At 44.1% G+C, this 21,860-nt stretch overlaps 1 protein-coding gene across 10 annotated transcripts in view; it reads right to left on the bottom strand.

The window, feature by feature from the left end:
* Nucleotides 1-10,682, bottom strand: part of CASK (calcium/calmodulin dependent serine protein kinase) — a 188,565-nt gene extending 177,883 nt beyond the window's left edge. For 6 of the 10 annotated variants that reach the window (XM_064407295.1, XM_064407298.1, XM_064407301.1 and 3 more), the window contains exon 1: nucleotides 10,418-10,681. In XM_064407295.1, coding sequence (XP_064263365.1) covers nucleotides 10,418-10,476 — 59 coding nt within the window. In that variant the 5' untranslated portion in view covers nucleotides 10,477-10,681. Of the gene's footprint in view, nucleotides 1-10,417 lie in introns of all 10 variants that reach the window. The other 4 variants (XM_064407296.1, XM_064407299.1, XM_064407302.1 and 1 more) reach the window with 1 other exon arrangement.
* Nucleotides 10,683-21,860: the final 11,178 nt, after the last annotated feature.

The following is a 21,860-nucleotide window of genomic DNA, read 5'->3' as shown; positions in this document are numbered from 1 at the left end:
CTGATAAAAAAATTGACACACTTGAGATCTAAGATTAGGGAAAGAACTTCTGATATTTTAAGCACCCTGTTTACTTTATGCTTTTAAAGATAATTGAACCTTAAGGGCTGAACATCCGAGAAACTCGGCCAACAGATAACTACTTTTTCCAGAAAGGAAAAAGTAGGAAAAATAATCTTAATCTAATAGCTCTAACTGAGCAAAACAGTTCAGTCTGACCTTCAGTTTTGAAAGTCCCTTTTGTTCCTCTCATGTCTGTAGCGCTGAAGGTCTGAAATGAAGATATTTGCAGAAACACACTAAGAAAGAGGCTACTTCTAGTCTGGGGGCTGTAGAAAGGTAAACAGTTTTCTGTAAATGGAAATTGGTACTTTTCAATCTAAACTCAATCTAGATGCACTAACACAGAACTTTTCCTAAAAAGACCAAAAATCCAAACAAAAAAAAAAAAACCCAAAAACCAAATAGACAGAAAGACAGAAGTCAATGCAATACATTTTACATTTGCATTTAGAGCAAAACAAAATCTGAAAATAGGTGGCTTGGGAAAACTTTGGTTTTGAATTTCTTCAACATTCCTAAATAAGCTATCAGAGCTTTACACACAATCACACCAGAACCAGAAGTAAGAGATTTAGTTTCTATAAAGATTAGAATTACCCAAACATCAAAGCATGCCTGCTGTTCAGAGTACACTCAACTGTGAACATTTTAAGTTCTGAAGGACCCAACAAGGCACATGCACATTTGAAGAACATCTAACCATGTCTGAAGCTAATATGCTTCAAAGAATTAATTCAAATATTCAACAAATAAAAATCCCAGACTCAGTTGCCTTCCTAATTTTAACTGGCTGTGTCACCAATTAAAATCCTGAATGAAGAGAGGTCCTGATGTAAAGTTAGTAATTGGTTTTAATTACAGGGAATAGGAATATGTGTATAGGAAGAAGGAAAAAACAAATTAAGACAATAAAAACAAGTGGGTTTTTTTGGTGTGTGTGTGTTAATAATTGCATGTTAATTTGGAACGTTTCCTTTCCCCTCAAAAAAGTAATCCGTTTCCTTTTTTCTTTGCCCTTTCCTTACCATTGTCTGGATTATTGCAGAAAAGGGTTTGGAAGCTAACTTCCTGATTATACACAAAAGGCCAAACATACTTAAAAAAAAACCCCAAAAAACTAACAGAGCATTTTATGATATGGTCATAGTAATTCACTGTTGCCAAAGGTGAGAAGAGGGGAGAGGTGCCTGCACCCTTTATCTCTCTCCATCCCTAAGTCTTCCAAATTGAGATGGCCCTGACTGCATGTAGGTCTGGTTAAGCCAGTGAAACCAGCAGAAAAACCACTCAGCAAGTGAGCATTTCTGTAGTGCACCTGGCTCACACAGACCAGGTGAACATGGGAGCTGGCAATGGGAAGGGGGCATCACTCAGGGCACATAAAGAGAGCAAGATCTCCGAGAGCAACGCCTCCTTCTTCCAGCAGCAGCAAACCTCATTCAGCTCCTGCCGCCAAGATGTGCTCACACACTCCTCACACAGGGCACAAAGAGCACAAAGGGTACCACTGCCATGTGTACACAACCTGCAGCACAGCTACAACTTGTCACAGCTCTCCTCCATGGATTATGATACACTTGCTGAGGCTGTAGGATCACAAAGGTGCAGGATTTCACCTCAATTCCCACCCTGGTTCCTGCTCTGCATGCAGCCAGACCAGTGCTGAGCAGACAGGTCTCTTCTCTAAACACATCCAAACACAGCCTATCTGCTGCTGCTGCATTCAAGTTCAACCCTGGCAAACATAAAGAGCTCCACAAAGCTCTTTTCTAGGAAAAATTACTAGTTTGGATCACTATTCATATAGAAAAGATCCTATCACTTAATACATAATTCCCTAAATTGTTTGTCATCTTCACAGGCCACCCTCACTCCCACCTCCTCTATCATCTCCTCCTAACCAGAAGGAGGGGGGTGGAGGAGTGGTTTGAAGAAGGGAGATAAGATTACCTCACTTGCTTCTTCACCATCCCTTCCACTTACAGGTGTATTGATCCCTCTAATTGAGTGTAAATGAGTGCTTTCCCACGGTTCAGAACTGTTCCCCTCTGTTCACTATCAGGAGCAACATCTGGAGCCAAAAAAAAAAAAAAGGAGAAAGTGGGCAGCTGACAGCTCCATTTGAATTATCAGGATTTCCCTGGAGCAGTGTGGAAGTAAAGCAATAACACACTCCTCTGGCTGCCTTCTCTAAGCTGGAACATCAAGGACACAGCCAAAGAAAGTGGGAGAAAAAAGAAGATAGAGGAGCATGCTTAAGTTCTGAGATGGTCAGGACAAGCTGAACTTTCTTTTAGAAGTTCTTTATATTTTTTAGGGTTTTTTTTCTTTTGCTTTTGGTGGTGTTATGTCTACTTCACAGACCCACACAACCAGACACCTAGAAAAAGATTTCATGAAGTTCTGAATATCTTAAAGACTGTACCTGAGAAGCCTCAACCTCTCTACAGTTAAGACTTCCTTCCTTACTCCTAGTGATCTCTGGATCAAAAATACCCAAAAGCCAACTACCTTCCAAACTCTGGTAACTGAATTTATATGAAGTCACGAGTTACCCTAGAGTAACGTGTTCCTAGGAAAGGCACACTTTGAAATTCTAAAGGTTTCTTAATCTCAGCTGCAGCAGAACTTACACTTTGATAAGATAAAACTAGTTTTGCAACTTGCCTTAAAGTGCTTCCAAACAACTGAACAGAACACATTCTGAACCTCTGTAAATGCCTGTACACCCCAGCTTTTACTTCTAAAAAAATTGTTCAGAGGAAAGTTTAGTACAACTTTCTTAGTTCACATATCCTAGGAAATTTACTCAATATTAAACGCTACGAATAACTGCTTATGTCCACATAATCCAGAAAAGAAAATGGAGATGTTAGCGAAAAATGAAATCAGAGTAGCTGCAAGCAGTGACCTCCCACTGGGTAGCCAAAGAAACAGGTGAAGGAGCCAAGTGAAAATTTATTCAACCAAATGCTACTTAGAATCCCTGGTGGAAGGCAAATATTCAGAATTTCTTAAACCGACAATGAACTTTATGAGTTTGTAAGAACTATGCATCAACTATTAATGTGTTCAGGTGCTGAAAACATGTTCTAACTACTGACTTCTGAAAAAGTTAAGTCAATACAGAAACTGGCAAAATACTCGCAACACAAGAATTCTGACAAATCCTAAGCCTGGAAGGAAAGCACAGCCCCACTGCACCTCAAACACTGCAACAAAGTGGTCCATATCTTCTTCCAAAGAAGGTATGGACTAACTTGCTGGCTACCTCTTCTTATTCTAGTCTAGAAAAAAAAAGTGATGAAAGTAAAAGAGCAAGGCATTTGTCAACAAAGGTACATTAAATTCTGTCCTGTGAAGATCCATTAGGCAATATTCCTTTTAATCCTAAATTTATCCTGTAGAAGTTTTTAATAATATCTCTGGAAAGACTTTGCTTCTCATACAAACTGAAGTGAAAAAAATAAACCTTTGCTACAATGTGAAGGTCTTTTATGGTCAAGCTCCAAAATTTATTCAAACCTTACTTCACTGTTTTCACCTTGAAAAAAAAGAAACTGGTAAAAGGGAGCTTAAATACCCAGTAACACAAAGTTAACTGAAATGCCACAGTTTTGCTGTGCACTGCTGTTTCCAACAAGGACAGCATTCCTCGCACCAACAGACACCTCCCAAGGAACACTGCAACCCATTCTGAATGCAGCACAAGTTTATGAAGAGAAGGTACTACCTTGGCACACAAAACACAGTTCAGTTTACAGCCATGCTGAACTCAAGGCACTCATTTCCCATGCTTTAGATGCCTTATCAAGGTATCCTCTTACACACTTATCTGATGTAGGCAAAGAAAAATAAAAGTTTTTTGGGGTTCTTTTGGTGGGAATAGCTGATTACAACACTATCTTAAAAAGTAAGTCTAATTTTTTTTTAACAGGTAGGGATGATAGTTCTGGCCATGCTGATAGTCATGCTGCATATTAAAAAAAAAGTACTCCATTCATGAGTTATTTTTATCAACTCCACAATTCGGCGTGAAATATCTACTTATAACAACCACTCATTTCTGGAGTCATCATTCTTTAGATGACACATTTAATATGACTACAAGTTTCTGAGAAGTGATCTTTGGAAACATCATACTGAGGTTAATAATGCTTGATTACCTTTCATAGTAGTGACATCTGTATAAAAGATTGTAAAAAAGCACAGTGTATCAGACAGAGGGCTAAGTAGGTGAGTGGCTGTTGACATAAAATGTGTCTCTCTTCTTCCCCTAATATTTCTTTATCCTGGAGTATTTTATCTTAAGTACTATGTTTGAATTGAAATTCAGAAGATTGAATCAAGAATAACTTGGGTCCTGGAGCCTGGCCCCCATTTTTCTGATGCTTCATACTATTTTAATAAAAAGATCAAACTCCCAACTTAGCAAATCTTCAAGTCAAGGTCACTTTTTCCATCCCACAACTTCTCACAGACATCTGATCCAGAATCTCAGTAGTGAGTTGGTCTAAAATCTTCAAACTTTCAGGCTGAAATCACACAGGACTAGTCTGCTCAGATTTGCTCATTTTCGAGGCTTCCTTCTCTTGGGTGTTTAAACACAAACATATTTGCAAAGCCCCTGAACAATCTTTCTCACCTTGTATTTTCCCAGATAAAGTTCCTCCAAACTCCCCTCTGAAGCAATCCTCAATTTCCCAATCACTACAGCTCTCTTGTTCACATCACAAGAATCACAGAAACATTTATGTTGGAAAAACACCCCCAAGATCATCAACCTCTGACGGATCACCACCCTTCAACTCAGCCATGGATGGCACTGAGTGCCACATCCAGTCATCTCATGAACAGCTCCGGGGATGGTGACTTCTCCATCCCCCCTGGGAGCTCATTCCAATGCTTAGCAACCCTTTCCATGAAGGAATTCTTCCTCCAGAAGGAGGTACACAAGAGTGCTCCTGGTTATCAATATTAGAAAAAGCTGTACAAATAGAGAGCAGTGATTGAAATGTTGTACTCTGCAACCAGGTTTGTTCATTCTATTCTGTGTTCAGCTGCTTCTCTTAAGTAGGCAGAAACGGGTCACTGCTACAGCTAAAATCCATAGCAGAATAACTTAGCTAAGGATGTACTCTAGCAATTATACTTACAAATAATCAACCACTATTTTCCTGAAGAAATGCACATTATGACCTCATGCTTATATCAACTATTTATTATACTCTCTTACATACTGTAACAGAGACAACAGCCAAGAATGTTTTATTAGCAGAGAGTTTCAAACAGCACTAAAAAACTCAAAAGCCAAACTAGACAAATCAGTTGCCATACCCCAAAGAAGTTCCCTTCCCTTCCCCCCTTTACAAACAGTGAGTTCATACTACAGTTGTTTCACATTTCCATTTGATTTGTCATTAATTACACCCATCAGTTATTTGCACTGGTTTTACAGGAAATGCACAATCTTAACAGTGTACTAAAGTAAAAGTATGTTTGAGAGTCAACAGCATTCTAATTCCCGTCAGTGAAAATGGAGGCAATAATGAAAAACAATACCACTGAAACCATCAAATAGTTTTGTTACCACAATAATTACAATTATTAAAAGTTTTAGGTATTTCTTGGACAAGGAATCCGCAAGCTTTGTCATCCTTTTCCTGAACACTCCCAGACTGAGGCATAAATCTAAAGCACCTCCAACTCCAGGTAAGAGCTTAGGCTGGAATTGCAACCACCACCCCTTGTCTGACTTCAGTGGGCTAGAAGCCTTCAAATTTTAATGAAAAAAAAAAATCAACCAAACAGATAAGCCCTGTCCCATGACTCTGCATCCTCAGCTCACATGTGTGGTATTCCAGCAGTGTTGGCAGTCTGGAAGGAGAAGGGAGCAATGCCTGCTGGTTCTTGCCCTTTAACTACTCTTTACTAGATGGAAGAGCCCAAGCAGAGAGATTCATCCCATCACAGAGCAAAGAGGGATGAAAACAAACTAAAATCCTCACACATGCAGTGCAGAAGAGGATTAGCCTTAACCAAGATTGCAGAGAATGTCCTGGAAGCTCTGACACCATTAGCACCAAACATCATGGTATCCTTGGGTACTGGAAATACCAACAACTGCACTACTGCATACACAGTGATGGCACATACAGACCACAAACAGAAGAAACAAATTACAAAAATGTAGAGTTTAAGTCACTTTTAATACCACAGAATGGATCAGGCTGGAAGGGACCACCATGGGTCATCTGGTCCCACCTCCCTGCTCAAGCAGGGTCATCCCACAGCACACGGCACAGGATTGTGTCCAGATGGTTCTGGAATAGATCCAGTGAGGGAGACTACATGCCTTCTCTGGACAATCAGATCCAGTGCTCGGTCACTGCACAGTGAAGGAATTCTTCATGTTGAGGTGGAACTTGTGTGCATCAATCTGTCTGTTCCTCCTGTCCCACTGCCCACGGAGCAGAGCCGGGTCCATCCCTGCCCCTCCCTGCAGGCACTGACACACAGGGATGGGGGCCCCTCTCTGCCCTCTCTTCTCGAGGCTGGACAGGCCCAGCTCCCTCAGCCTGTGCTCAGTGAGATGCTCCAGTCCCTCCATCACCTTTGTCACTCTCCCCTGGATCTGCTCCAGGAGCTCCATGTCTGTCCTGTCCTGAGGAGCCCAGAGCTGGACACAGCACTCCAGGTGATCCTCACAGGGCTCAGCAGAGGGACAGGATCCCCTCCTTCCAGCTGCCAGCCATGCTCTTCCAAAGGCACCCCAGGATTAATGACTTCAATTGTGACCAAAGCTCTTTTAAATACAAATAAGTGACTGTCATCTTTATCCCATTGTATTTACAACTTAAACATTTGGAGAAATTTAAAGTAAGTCCTACTGTTAGAAAGGTCAGACAATCTTTATGGTTCTCCTCTAATGCTAACATAAACTGATATGGATCTTAAGAGCTACAGAAACGCAAAACCAGGTAATTTAAAATAAAGTCCTTGCAGAACAAGGCTCTATCATAAAAACCTTGCCTCACTCTTCTAGATTCAACACCTACTGAAGACAGGCATTCTCTCTCTGGCATAAAGAAAACTCCTGCCACGTGTATGTGGAGCTCCTACGATAGAACAGTCTGCACCTTGGAGGAGTAGCCAACAAGTTTCAATTTTACACCTACTACGTTTTACAAACTACTCAAAGCATTTTGAATAGAAATTCTAATAAAAAATAAAGAAGTACACTTAGCACTACTGTCCGTGAGCTGTCAATCAAACACATGGTCTGATCCATAACAGCTTTAAAGATTTTAGACTGTGTACTTCTCAACCAACACACAGGGACAATCTCTTCAAAGTCAGCTGGAAGCACATTAGAAAAAAATGGCACACTTGTATTTTTCATCACTGAGATATGTTAACACATTTTTGAAAGCTAATAAAGAAACCCCCAATTTACTTCTTTCTGAAGAATGTTTGTGTCAGCCAAGTTGAAGAGACTGTGACCTCAAACATAACAAGTCTGGTTAAGTAAAAATACATGACTAATGTTAGTGTCATAAATGCCACTTTAAAAAGTTCAGTGAGAAATTTGGATTGTTATTCCAATTTGTATTTTCATATAGCTTTCAGCAATGGAAAGGTATACTGGAAATATATGCAAAATAAAATTTCCCCTAACATTTTTTTTCTAATAAAAACATGAACTAGAATTTCTCTCTATCCCTCCTGGCCTTTCTTTCCACCCACACCCCTTAAAAATGAAAAATGCATGCTTGCAGAACTTAAACACACTAAATGTCACACAATAAACAGTTTATCATTGTCATTCCCATCAATTCATTCATATACTATTACCCTGTAATTGTTCCTCACCAAAAGCTATTATTGCTGCATTTACTCAAAGTCAGTCTTATCAGTTTATTGTATTTAGAAGTGTTTAAAGCTTATCCTAAAGATCAGAATATGCCTCAACAAATTGGACTGTCTACTGTCAGCCAAGAAAGTATCTCCTGATTTCTCTAGTAAATTGTATGAGAACTTTGCCTAAACACTCAACACATTTTACAGGCAGAGACCTTTTTCCCACACTCTTTATGAAAATACCTTTTACTACACTTAGTAACAGTGGTAACTACCTATTTAGGAAAGATAAATTACACATTTTAGTATTTCATGTGTCCGAAATGCAAATGAGAGCCAGATGTGCTAGCTGCAAGAACTAAATCACTGCATCAATCAATAACAAATCCCAGGGACGTGCAGACATTTACTGTATGTTTCACTGAAAGATGTTTGGTCAGATGCATATGCAGCAATTCAAAGCAGATTTACAGCAGCGTTCCTGAAGTTTCTTATGGACGGGCAAGGTGGTACCCCGAGTCTTTAAGCTAAATAAAGATGCTGAACCTCTGGTCCCCTGGAATTTACCTGTGTAGCATTGCAAAGAAACAGGAATACCACTCATAAATTGTACATGAAAGTTGCTTATCTGTATTTTAAATGTTTGGGTATTTTTAGAGGATGAACTTGACATCTGCGTGGAAAAACCTGAGTAATCACAACCAGCTATCAGCCCTTCACACCACCACTGCTGCTATTTTCAGTGATACACCCTGGTTTTGCTACAGTGTTCCTGGCATCATCCCGCTGCTGTGATTCAATATTTATCTGTTAGATCTAGTTACATCACAACACTCTCTACACTACCTAAATCTCGTGTGGAACTTCTGCGGCAAACACCTAATCCACCGGTTTTGAGCTCTCCCTTCGAAATTCTCCAGCCACAGAACGAAAAGTCAGCGGAGATGTGCAAACATCTGGCCCGCTGTGAATCGATCATCCCTCCTCTGAAAGGGTGTGCGGTCATGCATAAGCACTGCACCTTCCTCCTAATGGCAATCGGGCACGAATAAATCCGAGTGTGAACTGCAGTGCTTAGCATAAAACCACTTGTGAAAGGAGCGTGCCAAAAATCGTATCCAAAACGCCTTTAACAACAGGAGTTCTGCTCCTACAGAAGATCCTCAACAGCATCAAGTTAAAGCAATCATATACCATTTATGATGGCAAACAAGGCCCTCGGAGCTTAGTATTTTTAAAAGTTGTGTTAGGAGCAAGGTGGTAGTGTCTTGTGAAACGACACAACTGAGTGCTGAAACTTCTGCTGACAACAAAGCCACCTGCTATGTCCAAGACCAGCATTTCAGTATAATCCCGAGAAAAGATTAATTCTGGAATATTTTTAGCCCTGGCTTTGAAAGCAGACAGCACTCCATATACACTGAAAAGCATCAGGGTGGAGAGCGGGCAAGAGAATACATGCAGGAAACATTCTTTGTTTATAACCAAAACATGGTCAAATATTCTCATAAAATCCATTGTCACGAAAAAAAAACTCCAAGCACACTGAACAGGGTCACTACTAAGGCTTGCAGAGCAACCTCAGCATTGGAATCAGACACACAGAAAATTAGGCAGCCTCAGTATCACTGTATCTTTCCTGTCCTTTTTGCAACACAGACACAACTACAGAAAATACAAGAAAGACGATGAAGAAATAAAGAATGGATTTCAAAACTGAGCAGCCACGGAAATATGGGGGCAGGAGAGAATGGGGTTCAGGCTTAATTCTTTATCACCATCTGATTTGGGGGAGTCTCTGCGTATTCTTGGTGACTCGAATTGTCATTTTCAGCCAGCAGCGGTAACCCGAAACAGCAGCTGGGGAACGCCAGCCACTGCCTCAACTCCCAGGTTTCACACAAGCCTCGAGCATCGGTTTAACAGCAGTTGCATAATAAGACTCAAAAGGCCAAGCACTCCTCCTGCCTTGTACATCTCCATTTCCACACGAACCAGAGTGACGGATCTGGACGAGAACCGAGCACTACCCGAGCGCCACTACCAAGCTGGTTATTATGCAGCAAAGAAGAGGAAAACCCAACACCTGGCGCACAAATATGCAGACACCCAGCGAATAGGTGGATCTACGGAGAGCTATCTTCCCTCTCCCTTCCCCAAGAGGCAATCCTTGATGGGTGTGCCAGGAATGGGATATCGGGGGGGGGGGAGGAGAAGAAAAGGGGTGGGAAGTGGTTGCCGCTTGCTGCAGCCAGGCTGAGCGATGGCGAGCCGGTTAATCATGGTGGCTGAGGAAACATGGGGTCACTTCTCCCCCTTCCGCCTGCCGTGTGACGAGCACGGTGGGCACCGGCCGCGGGGGGGACCCGGACCCGGCGGCGACTCAGGTGGGTCCCGGGCGGAGCATCCCCGTGCCCGGTGCGGGCGGGGGGCGCGGGGCAGCGCTCCCCCCGCCCAGCCCAGCCCTGCCCTGCCCGCTCCCCGCCGCACTCACTTGCCGATCACCTCGCAGAGCTCGTACACGTCCTCGAACAGCACGTCGTCGTCGGCCATGGTCCGGGCGGGGGGGCTCAGCCCGAGAGGCGGCGGCCCCGGGGACGCCCGGCTCCCCCGCCGCTCAGCGCCCACCGCCACCACGGTAAATCCCGGCCGCTCCCGGCGCCGCCCGCCCGCCCGCCCGGGACTCCCCGCTCCGGCCGCTCCTCCTCCGCCTCCTGCCGCGGCCGCCGCCGCTCCCCGCGCGTGTCGCACCCCCCGCCTCCCACCCCCCTCCCGCCCCCTCCCTCCCGCGCTCAGCCGCGGCTCCCGGCGGGCGGCTCCGGCTCAGCGGGGCGGCGCGGGAGCCATGGAGGGGATCGGGGCGGGCGGCAGCGCCGGGTCACTCCCTCGCCGCGCGGGAGCGGGGCGCGCGCTCCCGGGCGGGCGGGCGGGAGCGCCGGGAGGCAGGATAATAGTGGGAGGGGGAAGGGCGGGGGGGAGCCGGGGCGCGGGCGCTGGTTCCGCTCCCGGGCGCGAGGAGGCGGCGAGGCGGCGGTCGCGACAGGCGCTCGCGATAGGCGCTCGCGGCACCGAAGGGCGGGCGGGCGCGCGCGCGTGCTCCCGGTGCCGCCGCCGTCACGCAAACCCCGTCACGGGGGGCGGGCGCCGCCGGGGGCGCGCGCGCAGGCGCGCGCGGAGGGGGAGCCACGCCCCCAAGCCGCCCGCTCGAGGGGTCCGGGGAGGCGCGAGGCGAACGGAGGGAGGGGTGGGGGGGCTCGCGCAGGCGCGGGGCGCGGTGACGTCATGGCGCGGTGAGGGGGGGGGTTGTGTGTGACGTCATGGCGCGGGGAGGGGGTCGGGGCGCGGGTGCCGGTGGCTCGTGTGGCTCCGGTGTCCCCTGTCGCCTTTATCGCCGTTATCATCGCCTTTATCATCGCCTCTTTGGGCCCCGGGGGTCCCGCCGCGCGCCCGCCTTGGCGCGGACCGGGCTGTGCCGATGAAGAGCCTCAGCGCGGGCCGGGCTTTGTCCGCTGCTTTATCTTCCGCTCCGTGTGCTCCGGAGGGGCCTCGGTGTTCCGTGCGGAGCGCCGGCGCTGCCGGGAACGCCGCCGTGTGTCCCTGGGAGCGCGGCTCCAGCTGTGCTCACCGCTGGCCGAGCTGCGAGCTCGGGACACCGGGACAGCCCCGAAACGCCCCAGTGCCCGCCCCGCCGTCGCACCCGGGTGTAACGTGCTGCACGGCTGCGCTTGCCCAAGTTTTTGTGAGAATTTGGGTGGTTTTGTGGAAGAGTGCAAAGCTGGAGTTGGTCAGGAACTCTTGCGGTTTACAAAAAGTGTTTTGTTGCTGGCAAGGTGCATTAGCGCACGTGCGACTTCCCAAAGCTCCGTAACAGAGGTAGATTATGGAATTGTTCCCCATGCAGAGAAAAAAAAACTGTCAGAGTGGAAATACCTGATGGAATGGTTTAAAGGTTGCCTTTGAAACATAGAGCTGGCAACACTTTTCCTTGCTCCTGTCCCCAGACAAATTTAAAATTTAAAAAAATCAAGAAAAAACAGTGAAAACAATTACATCTAATTAATTATGTCCAATAATTACATCACAGTGCTGTCTTAAGGGTGAGAGACATTCCTGTGGGTCTGTGCTCCATCCCATACAAACCTTTTAAAACTATTTAAACCGCCATCTGCTCTTTGGACTGCAAACAAAAAGCTGATATATTTAAACTGTTCTCTAAATTTCACACAGCTAAACGTGGGCACCCAATTTTTTCTCCTTTTGCAGGCCCACAAAGCTGAGTCCCACACAGGTCACTAATAATTTTTAGAATACGGGTGAGTGTTCACTTTATGCTCTGAGCTGAAGTTGTCTGCAAAGCCAGTGTGAGAAGTTAACATAAAAATAAAAAAGGAATGAAATTGCTGGTGATGGATCTCCTCCTGAGCTTTGGCTGCTCCAGCAGCATCACCTGAGGTGTTGCCTTCCTCTGGATGCCGAGTGCTCGGTGTCACACCAGGCCACATTGCCCAAATGTGACAGCTTAAACTGAATAAAAGTTTAGCAGGAATAATAAATGGGGGCCTTTGTGCCAAAATGCTGTAACAGAGCAAACCCTTTAAGAACTTGGGAGGACCTTTGGGCTGGTTTTGGGAATAGGCAGCACATGAACGTGGCTTTCTGCTAAAGGACAAGATCCTGGGGCCCAGGCTGGGAGTTAGTTGTGGGAAGGAAGGAAGTTCCTGGGAAGGAAGTTGGAAGACACGGAACAAAAATGGGCTTTTGCTGAAGGGAGCTGATCCATTCCCTGACATCCAGGGAATGCCAGTAGGCATCTGGCTTACTTGAGGAACGAGGGTAGTGGCTGCTTTTTATCTGATGGACTGAGCTTACTAATTTTTTGTTGTTGTTGTTTGTTTATTTTTTGGTTTGTTTTTTTTTTTTTTAATTTTTTCCCATCCTTGAGCAAAGAATGCCTCATTAGAGCAGCCCTAGTGTTCACTAGGCTTACAAGAAACAAGGTGGATCCCAAACCTGTCAGTGCTCAGTGCAGGGGGAGGGTGAACGTGGGTGCTGCCTCCCATTTGAATTGCATGGAAAAAATCTGTCTGAAGCAGGATTTGTGCGTAGATCTGGATCATAAAAAGTTGCACAGTGAGCCAGCAAACGCAGCAAGGATACCACTGCATCAGCAGTTACTGGAACAATTGAGAACTGTGCTGTAACTCTGTTTCACATTGAATGGGCTCAGGAAAATAGGAGCATTAGTCTGCCGGCAGCCAGGACCCAGCAGCATGATAGTCCAAGCAAAGCATTTAACAGGTGTGTTTGTGAGCAGAAATCCCAGCCACAAGTGCAAAAGTAGTCATTGCTTTTCATAAGCAAGCATTCTTGATTTTCACCCACGTATCCAGTGCGGATCCTTATAGATTCTGGGATTAAATGAGTAATTCTGATATATGTGCATCTAACATCTCATCAAAAAGTGTCTAACCGTAGTGTTTGACACAGGAGCAGAAGAAACTTTGCACTTGAGACCTGAAATGATTTACTGGCAAGGCAGTGGTCTGAAAACAAATCAGTATTTCAGACCTGGGCAAGGGACTTTTTGATCAGGAAAGAGCAAGAGAAGGACACTGAGTGTTCACATGAGGAAATGCCCTACAGCCCATGGTAGCCTTCCCCAAAGCACTGCACGTGTCTGAGCTGCCTGTCTGCCAGATTCTGGACAGGCTGGTTAAGGTTGTGTATGTTTAGGTTAATCAGTTTTGCACTCAAAAAATGCTAAGGAGTAGCTGAGTGTGGGATGGACACTAGAAAACTTATTTCTTAAAACTTTGTGGGGTTTTCAAGTTTTATTCACCTGGGGTTCTTCTCAGGGTTTACACATACAGTCTGCACAGCATGAAGCACAGGGCAGGTAAGTTGTTCAAAAGTTGGTTTTGGAACAATAGTTATCAGTTACCCAGAGAGCCTTTACAGTGTTTTCATTTAAAAGTTTGATGTAAAAGGTACATGATGATGAAGAACAAGAAATTTCATTGGTTTGACAGCCCTCTGTTATCCCACAGATGTAGGAAGCACCAAATCCTGTTCCTCAGATTCCAATTATAACAGGAATTCCAATTATAACAGGTTCCTGGGGGCTTTGATCTGTAACCCAGGTATTAATTCCCTCCCTCTTACAAAGGTTGAGAACAAGACTGAAGATGAGTATGAGCTGTCATTTGTAAGAGAGAATATTGCAGGCCTACCAGGTTTCTGACAAATTGCCATATTGTTTAGGTGGGCAAGTTTTATGAGCTGAAAACAGTTCGTACTTTGGGCAGTAGAAATGTGTTTTGGATGAAATGAAAAGAAGAAGTGTTTTGATCACAGGCACAGACATTTTCAGTCCTTACAAAAACTGTTAGTGAAAGGAACCCTCAAAAGCCATCAGCTGACCTGGAGTAGGTCTGGATGGCTTCTTGCAAAAGTCTGTAATTAAATCAGCTCAGAATCTGCCATGTGGCAGGGTAGGCTGCAGCTGCAGAGCTCAGGTGTAGCACACAAGTTGTGCCACACTGTAATTAAGAGACCAGGTTTCCCAGGAATGCTTGTCTTAACAGGTGAGTGATGTTTGTCTGGGAAGATCATCTCCAACTGCATTTTTTCCCCCCAATGGAGTTGTTTTTAAGTTCCTTCACAGTGTCAGTTCTCCATTGCTCAGTGAGAAGGGGACTCTCAGTGCCACCTTTCCTCACTGAAGCCACCCCCAGCTCTCTTTCCTGCAGCCACTTCTCTTCAAAAAGCAGTTGGAGCTTATCTCAGGGCTCTGTACCTTGCCCCCGACCGATTCTGTTGGAATTGACCGCCAGGTTCAAAAGTTCCTGGGAAAGTTAGGTGTAGTGTGAGCGTGGCAAAACCTCCTTTCCTTGGGCAGCAGGCTGAGAGGTGCCTCTTTGGAATGAGCAATTTGCTTTCACTGCCCTTGAGACGTGGTGACCACATCCCCTTCCTCTGGCACGGCTCACACTGACCCCGGGCCAGTACCCAGACAGGTCTTGGTCACTTTCCTCATCTGCAATTAGACTTTACTCATAATTAAACAGAAATTGTGGTAACAGGACTGAAGATGGGCATTAAACTAAACCAAAGCTGACCCAGTCTGATACTGTCAGAAGTATCACAAGTCACCTTTCAAAATCAACTTCCACAGGTGAAACAGTCCCAGGTAAGAACAGCTGACAACATCAAAAGAGAGAGGAATACTTTAAAATTACACAAACCCTTATTTAACTGAATTTCTTTAGCTATTCCTTGCCATTCTGCTGATTTTCCCCTTCCCTGTGTACCATGTAGCTGTGTCTTGATTGCATTACTGGAGGTGTTTATTTATTTCTCCCCAGCTGCAGCTTTTCCTCATTGATGAGTATGGATTAAATTATAAGAACTGTAAAGGAAATCTCTCCAGGATGCTTTTATTGAAACTTCTTAAAATTAAAAATGTCTTAGAGGGGTTAAAACCAGGTAATAAAACCAACTGAAAATTCCAGTTATCTTTTCATCATTTGCAACCATATGCTACATTCATGCACCTATATAGAGAAAAATAATTAAAAATCACATTATAAAGACAATATCAAAATGCTAAGTACTAGCACAAAAGAATGAAAACTAGTTACCTTTTCATTTTCCTTCCATGTCTTTCTTGCATTTCTCACTCTCATTAAGCTCTTTTGACTAGACAGGTGCCACCCTAATAGAAACTCCAGAAGGGCTCCACAAAGCAGAGCAAATGCCCAGAGGAGCTTTGGTGTAGGCAAATGGCAGGGAATAAATGGCAGGGAATACTTCCTTGAGATGAAATCCTCAGCTACACCATCCCTGCTGGATGCTGACCTTGGAATAATGGTTGCAGCTCTGGAAAGATCCCTCAGACTCAGCCAGGCAGTTTTCTGAAACCATTGCTGTGGGGTGCACTGGCAGTCAAAAAAAAGCCCAGGCAGTATTGGGTGTGTCAGGAGAGGCATGAAAACAAGGCAGAAAGTGTTGTTTTTCCTCCACATAAAACTCTGGTGCACCCACAGCTGGAGGGCTGGGATGTTTTAGGCCTTCCCATCTCCAGGAAGATGGCAAAGAGTTTGCAATGGAACAGAGAGAGAATGGCAACAGAAACAACCCAGGGATGAGCCAGCTGCCTTGCAAGGAGAGGGAAAAAGGCTGGGATTTGTCAATTTGCATAGAAGACACCTGAGGTAAGTATATATAAGTATATAAGGTATACTTGAGGTTTACAAAAGCATGAAGGTGAAAACAAAGCTGTAGTTCAAACCCTGCACTACTGATCCATAAAGCAAGTTCTCAAAAAATTTGCTATCCAGTATGTGTGTATAATATTTTTTTGAAAGTAGACCCTACTTTCAAAAAAATATTCTACACACCCACTGGCTAGCAAACTTTTGGAGAACTTGCTGCCACAGGAAGCTGTGGACACCAATAATATCAGGGGGTTCAAAAAGGAATTAAAGCATTTCAGGAATGATGCATCATTATAAAAAACTCCTGGATGGAACAGGCAGGGGTGTGCCATGGGGCAGGCCTGCTACAACAACAGTAGGTGCTGGAAAAGGAAGGGTTGCAGGTTGTGACCAGGCTTTCATGCATTTTCAAAGCTATCTCCTACTGCCACTGCTCTGTTTCCATTTTTAAAGGTGTAAATTCAGTTTTCACTACAAATTATACAGTCAGTTTCTCCACATTCAGGTGAATCCCCAGAGTCAGCACACCCGGAATTCAAATGATCTCCTTACCCAGGAAGGCCACATTACTGATCTCAGTCTTCCCTCTCAGGTAAGGAGGGCTGGTGAACCATTAGGGCATTTCTTGTGTTCTCAGCCTCTTCGTTTTATTCTGTGTTTCATTTTTCATTCCAAACTTTGTCCTCTATTTTGTCCCCATTCTGCCACCAATTTATTTTCCAAACCCTCTTTATGAGGTTTAAAATACCTAATTTTTCTTACTGCATTTCCCAGATCCTGTTAATGTGCAGTAATGCAATACAAAAGCTGACAAGGTTTACAGTTGAAGTCTTCTAAGACACAGCTATGGCTTTACCACTTATCCTATAGCCTCGGGGTAAGCTAAGCTTGCCACATTTTATAACTTTAGAAGAGAATACTAATTCTGTAAGTAGTTGTTTACTAAGTATTTCATCTGCCTCTTTGTCATCCAGCTTTTTTCTTTTTCTCCTGGTGTTCTCAGCCTCCTTTTTTTTCATATGAAGAGTATCTTCACAGAAGAGTGAACACCCTCTGCTTCACCAGTTAGTTACTTCCGCCTTCCTTCTCCCTCTTATGCTTTCCCTTTCTGGAGTATTATGCTGGGGCTACATGATTATTTACACCCAAACTTCAAGGTTGTTTTATACTTCATGAGTAAAACCACCTGCAATGGAAAGAGTTGGTATTGACTTCCTGATTCAGACTGGCCAAGTTGCCATTGAGAAAATTCTTGTAAATTTTTTACATGCAGAAATCCAAGCCATAGATGGTTTGCAGCAGATCTTTGAAATTTAGCAGGAGAAAAACTCCTGGAAGGAAAAGGCGTAAGGTTTTCCATGTCCCATGAAATTCTATTCATGTTTGTCAAAGGGAAAAACTGGGAGAAAAATGTCCTTTTTTCCTCTGGCTTACGTTGGCAGCAGCACTCTGACAGCCATCCAAGGGGACTGGCCATGGGCATCCTCATCCCTGGCAGTGTCCACATTGTGCTGGGAGCCTGGCACTCTGGCTGCAGCTGAAAAGCTGTTGTGAAACTGAAGTTTGGAGAGAGCAGAGAGAGAAAAAGACTGCCACACTTGATAACAGCTCTCTCTAAACCCAGTAGACAGCCTCTCTCTGATTGTTCCCTTTATGGGCTCTCCCTTATTTTGAAGAAATTCCAGCCATTCTCCCTTGATGATCACCTGTGCACTGCACATGGTCCAAATCTCAGCAGAGACTTCTGTGAGTAGCTTGGGGGCTTTTCATTTGGAAGGAAAAAATGGTTCCACAAAGGCAATTTTTTCCTTGGGAAAAGGCACTTGTGTGCTAAGTATGAGCCTGTTTTTGTGATTGCTGCCCTATTTGCTCTCACTATTGGAATGTCAGTGGAGAATATAACAGAAGGCAGGAAGAAGTGGGAGAGGGATCTTGATGTAAGGACAGGAGAGTGACACATAGGTGAGCAAATTGTTATTTATGTTGTAGTAAAGTGTGGTCCTCAGTGATGCTTTGCCTGGTGTTTTTACATCAGGCCAATATGTTCAGCTTCAGGCTTTTCTGGCCATCAGTGCTCATTTGGAGACAAGATTTCTCCTCTCAGCTCCAGGTGTCCAGCATCATCCAACACATCTCTCTGCTCCTTCACTAATGTAAAATATGTTATCATAGAAGCAGAGGAATCCAAGGGTCATGGAAATATGTAAACACTTTCTAAAGAGCTGCAAATACCTGTTCTAACCTCATATTATGCATGATGACTCCTAATCATAAGCTCTGTCTGATGCTGGTGATGTCCTTAGCACAAGGAATACAAAAGAATCTAGCAGAATGAAGTTCTCAGGATTATATTTTTGCAGTAACTTAAGAAGGACAAACCTCTAAGAATAATTAATTTTTTCTGTGAGGAAAATGGCCAGAAGTAACACATGTTGCTGACAGTCCACCCAAACCTCTGTCCTGTGAGAGGCACAGGGACAGAGAAACATCTCTGAGGCCAGCTCAGAGCAGAAATGCACACTGGTGCCCTTCCCATGCTGTCACCCTCAGATCCTTCAGACCCCCTTGCTGTTTTGAGTTCTCTCTGGGGATTTTCCAGTGCCATGGTGTCCATTTTGTGCTCCACACCCACAGACTTTGGCTGTGCCTGTGCTCAGTCATTACAGATGTCAATAAAGGGCACCTCTTAGACTGGAAGCTTGAGTTCAGTCATAATAATTGATTATTTCAAACAAGGGCCAGACAGGGCCAAGTGTTTTCTCCTTTCAGAAGACAGGAGATGTCTAAAAATCTTGTAAGTACTTATTTGCAGTAATTGTCAGATCAGTGGGTAAATCCTATCATAAGTGGAAAAGCTGTGACTCATAGTACTAAGAGGTTCACATGGGGTTGTGTTGTCCTTCCTTTGGTGCCTTTGGTGGGAAGTATGAAGATAATCAGAGAGCAGATGTGGCCCAGAGTAGCTGTACCTGTCCAGAATCATGTCAGCTCAAGGATGTGAAGGGCACAAAGACCAGGGATGAATTATGAACAGAGAAAGGCACTTGGTTTGCCTCTGCTGTGCAGATACAGCCAGTGCCCAGCTGGTCAGGTAAACCCAGATTTTGACAAGCAGTGGTCAATTCTGTTTTCTCATCCTGTAGGTTTCTAACAAAGAATCATTTATAAATCATCTCATTAACTTTAGGCCTCAATATTAGTCTCTTAGTCTTAAATTAACTTTAGGTTTCCATCTGAGCTAATTGTCTGGGCTTCCTTTACAGACAGTCAACAGATAGAGACATTTCTGAGGCATGATCCCTCTGGATATGCTGGGGAGGCAGTAAGGAGCTCCAGCAAGTTTCCCTTAAAAAATAAAGATTTTTTTTTCCCTTTGATCTTTCAAAGGGGGGTGCTTTAAACTCTTCTGTTAATATAGTAATAGAAGCCCTAAAAGAAAAGGAGAAGATTACTAGCTTTCAAAAAAGTAATGAGAAAGGTATTTTTTTCCTTGTCTGGCTTTCACAGAAATGAAAAAATGTCTCCTCAATATTTCCGTGTTCTGGAACCAGCAGGCACCACGGAGTTTGATAGGGATCTGTCTGACTTGGAGTGTGAGCTCCTAACAAGAGCAGTGCAATTTGTACCTCGTATTTAACAACTGGTTCAAGCCAGAACCTCTTAAAGACAAAGTTCTCAGCAACTTCCCTCTGCTTCCTGAAATTAAACATTAACATAATAAGGAAGTTCAGTTGCTAACCTAATCTAACTTAATGAACAAGCACATGTTCAATTAGTCTGAGGTGCTCTGTGCTGATTCATGGGGTTGGAAATATCTCCCAGAGTATCAATACTCCTGCTGTCAGATGGCAGCAGCTCTGTTAGCTCCACTTGTGCCACGTCCTGAAATGAGTTCATCTCAACCTGCTGTGGCTCTTGGCTGTCAGAAATTCTCAGGTGAAATGGCAGTGCTGGGACTTCTCCTTTGGAGAAAGTGTCATGTATTCCTCTGCATCTGTCCAGCTGGTGTGTCAAGTTTTGACTCTGGCCACAGGATATTTCTTACAACATCATTGCTGTTTGCAGTCATTGCTCTTCATTCCTACTGTTGTTTCTTAGGAAATGGTGACAGCTCCTGGTATCCCAGATTATGCTTCCCTTTTACCTTCCCTCAGCTCATCTTTTTTTCCCATGTATCTGCTGGCTGCTGTGACTTTGCCATGAATTCCTAGTAAGCACTCAAGAGCAGGCAGTTTTGTTTTCAGTTTTCAGTTGAATAAAATGTAAGCAAGTAACAAGTCATGTTACAGTGGTGCCACTCCATTATTAACAGCACTAGGTACAGATCAGAATTGGCATCCATTCCTGTGTATTCTTTAACATTTTCTGCTGGCCTGTAGAGGCTGGAGATGATGGAGGTTATGCTTATACAACTAAACTTAAATTTCTGAGCAGAATGGTTAAACAGGACCCCGACAGATGTCAGACATTCCTGTATCAGGTATGCCAGGGCTGGCATAAGGGTTCAAATTTGGGATGTCATCTTTCTAAGCTGTTATCTTTTCTAGCAGCACTGTCTGAGGAAAATGAGAATACTCTCAATACACATCTAGGATAAGGGACTGCTGACTGCAGATTTTCTTTTCCAGCCAGGACATGCAAGCTCGCTTCTCCTTTGCATTGGGAACAAGTACTTGCTGTATCATATGACAAGTCTTACCACTTCCTCGATGAATTCATTTGTTTAGGATCAGGACAAATCTCTATACCCTTTTCTTAGAGTTTTCAATCCCTAAATGAATTTCCTTCGTTCATTTTATAATTTTTCAAAGACATCTTAAAAATGATCAGTCTGTAAGCATCCATCTGACATTAAGAGCACCCCCCAATCTGAGTTTGATAAAGATTATCAGTAAAGACAGAATAATATACTAGGCACAGTATGTAAATACTTTTAATTACATTTTGTAAAAAACTTGTTTGTAAGAGCAGATTTGACAAACAAAGTCTGTATTCTGTGTTTACTTTTTTTTTTTTTTAATCTGCTTGATTCATGTAAAATCTGACTCTGGACCTTGAATCACAGCTCAGTTTTTAAGTGGGTGAGTGTGCCTGCAGCCACCAAAACTTTCCTAGGTTTGCATTTAACTTGCAAATCATGTTTCTGTAGCAGAATGTTGTTCTTTAAAGTGCTGCTTCCCAGGTCCCTGTGGCAGACAGCCAATTTCAGCTAAAACTTATCTCTGGGGAATGAGAGCATGAACCTTTTTAGTTGTGGTGCTGGCAACTATTGACACCCACATGCAACCAAAGGAGAATCACAGAGTCACAGAATGGCTTGGGTTGGAAGGGATCTTCAAAATCATCTCATTCCAACTCCCCTGCATGGGCAGGGACACCTTCCACTATCCCAGGCTGCTCAGAGCTCCATCCAGCCTGGCTTTGGACACTTCCAGGAATGGGCAGCCACAGTTCCTCTGGGCAGCCTGTGCCAGGGCCTCAGCACCATCACTGTAAGAGAGCTTGCACCATTTTCATTCTTGGAGTGGGTGGAAGAAAACTTGATGTTGTGATTACTTTCACAGGCCTCTCACTCCTTCAGCTTCTCAAGAGCTTTGTCACTGGCAGTGGCACTTGTTTCTCGAGTGCTTTGCTGTGTCCTCTGCTCTGCAGAGTGCCAGGCTTAGAAAGCTGGTTCTGGCAGCTCTGTCAGGCACAAATTTGCATGCAACATTTGTCTCT

The sequence above is a fragment of the Passer domesticus genome, chromosome 2 (genome assembly GCF_036417665.1).
Source record: "Passer domesticus isolate bPasDom1 chromosome 2, bPasDom1.hap1, whole genome shotgun sequence".
Taxonomy (NCBI): Eukaryota; Metazoa; Chordata; class Aves; order Passeriformes; family Passeridae; genus Passer; species Passer domesticus.
The sequence above is the reverse complement of the archived record's forward strand: the minus strand, read 5'-3'. Positions and strand labels throughout refer to the sequence as shown.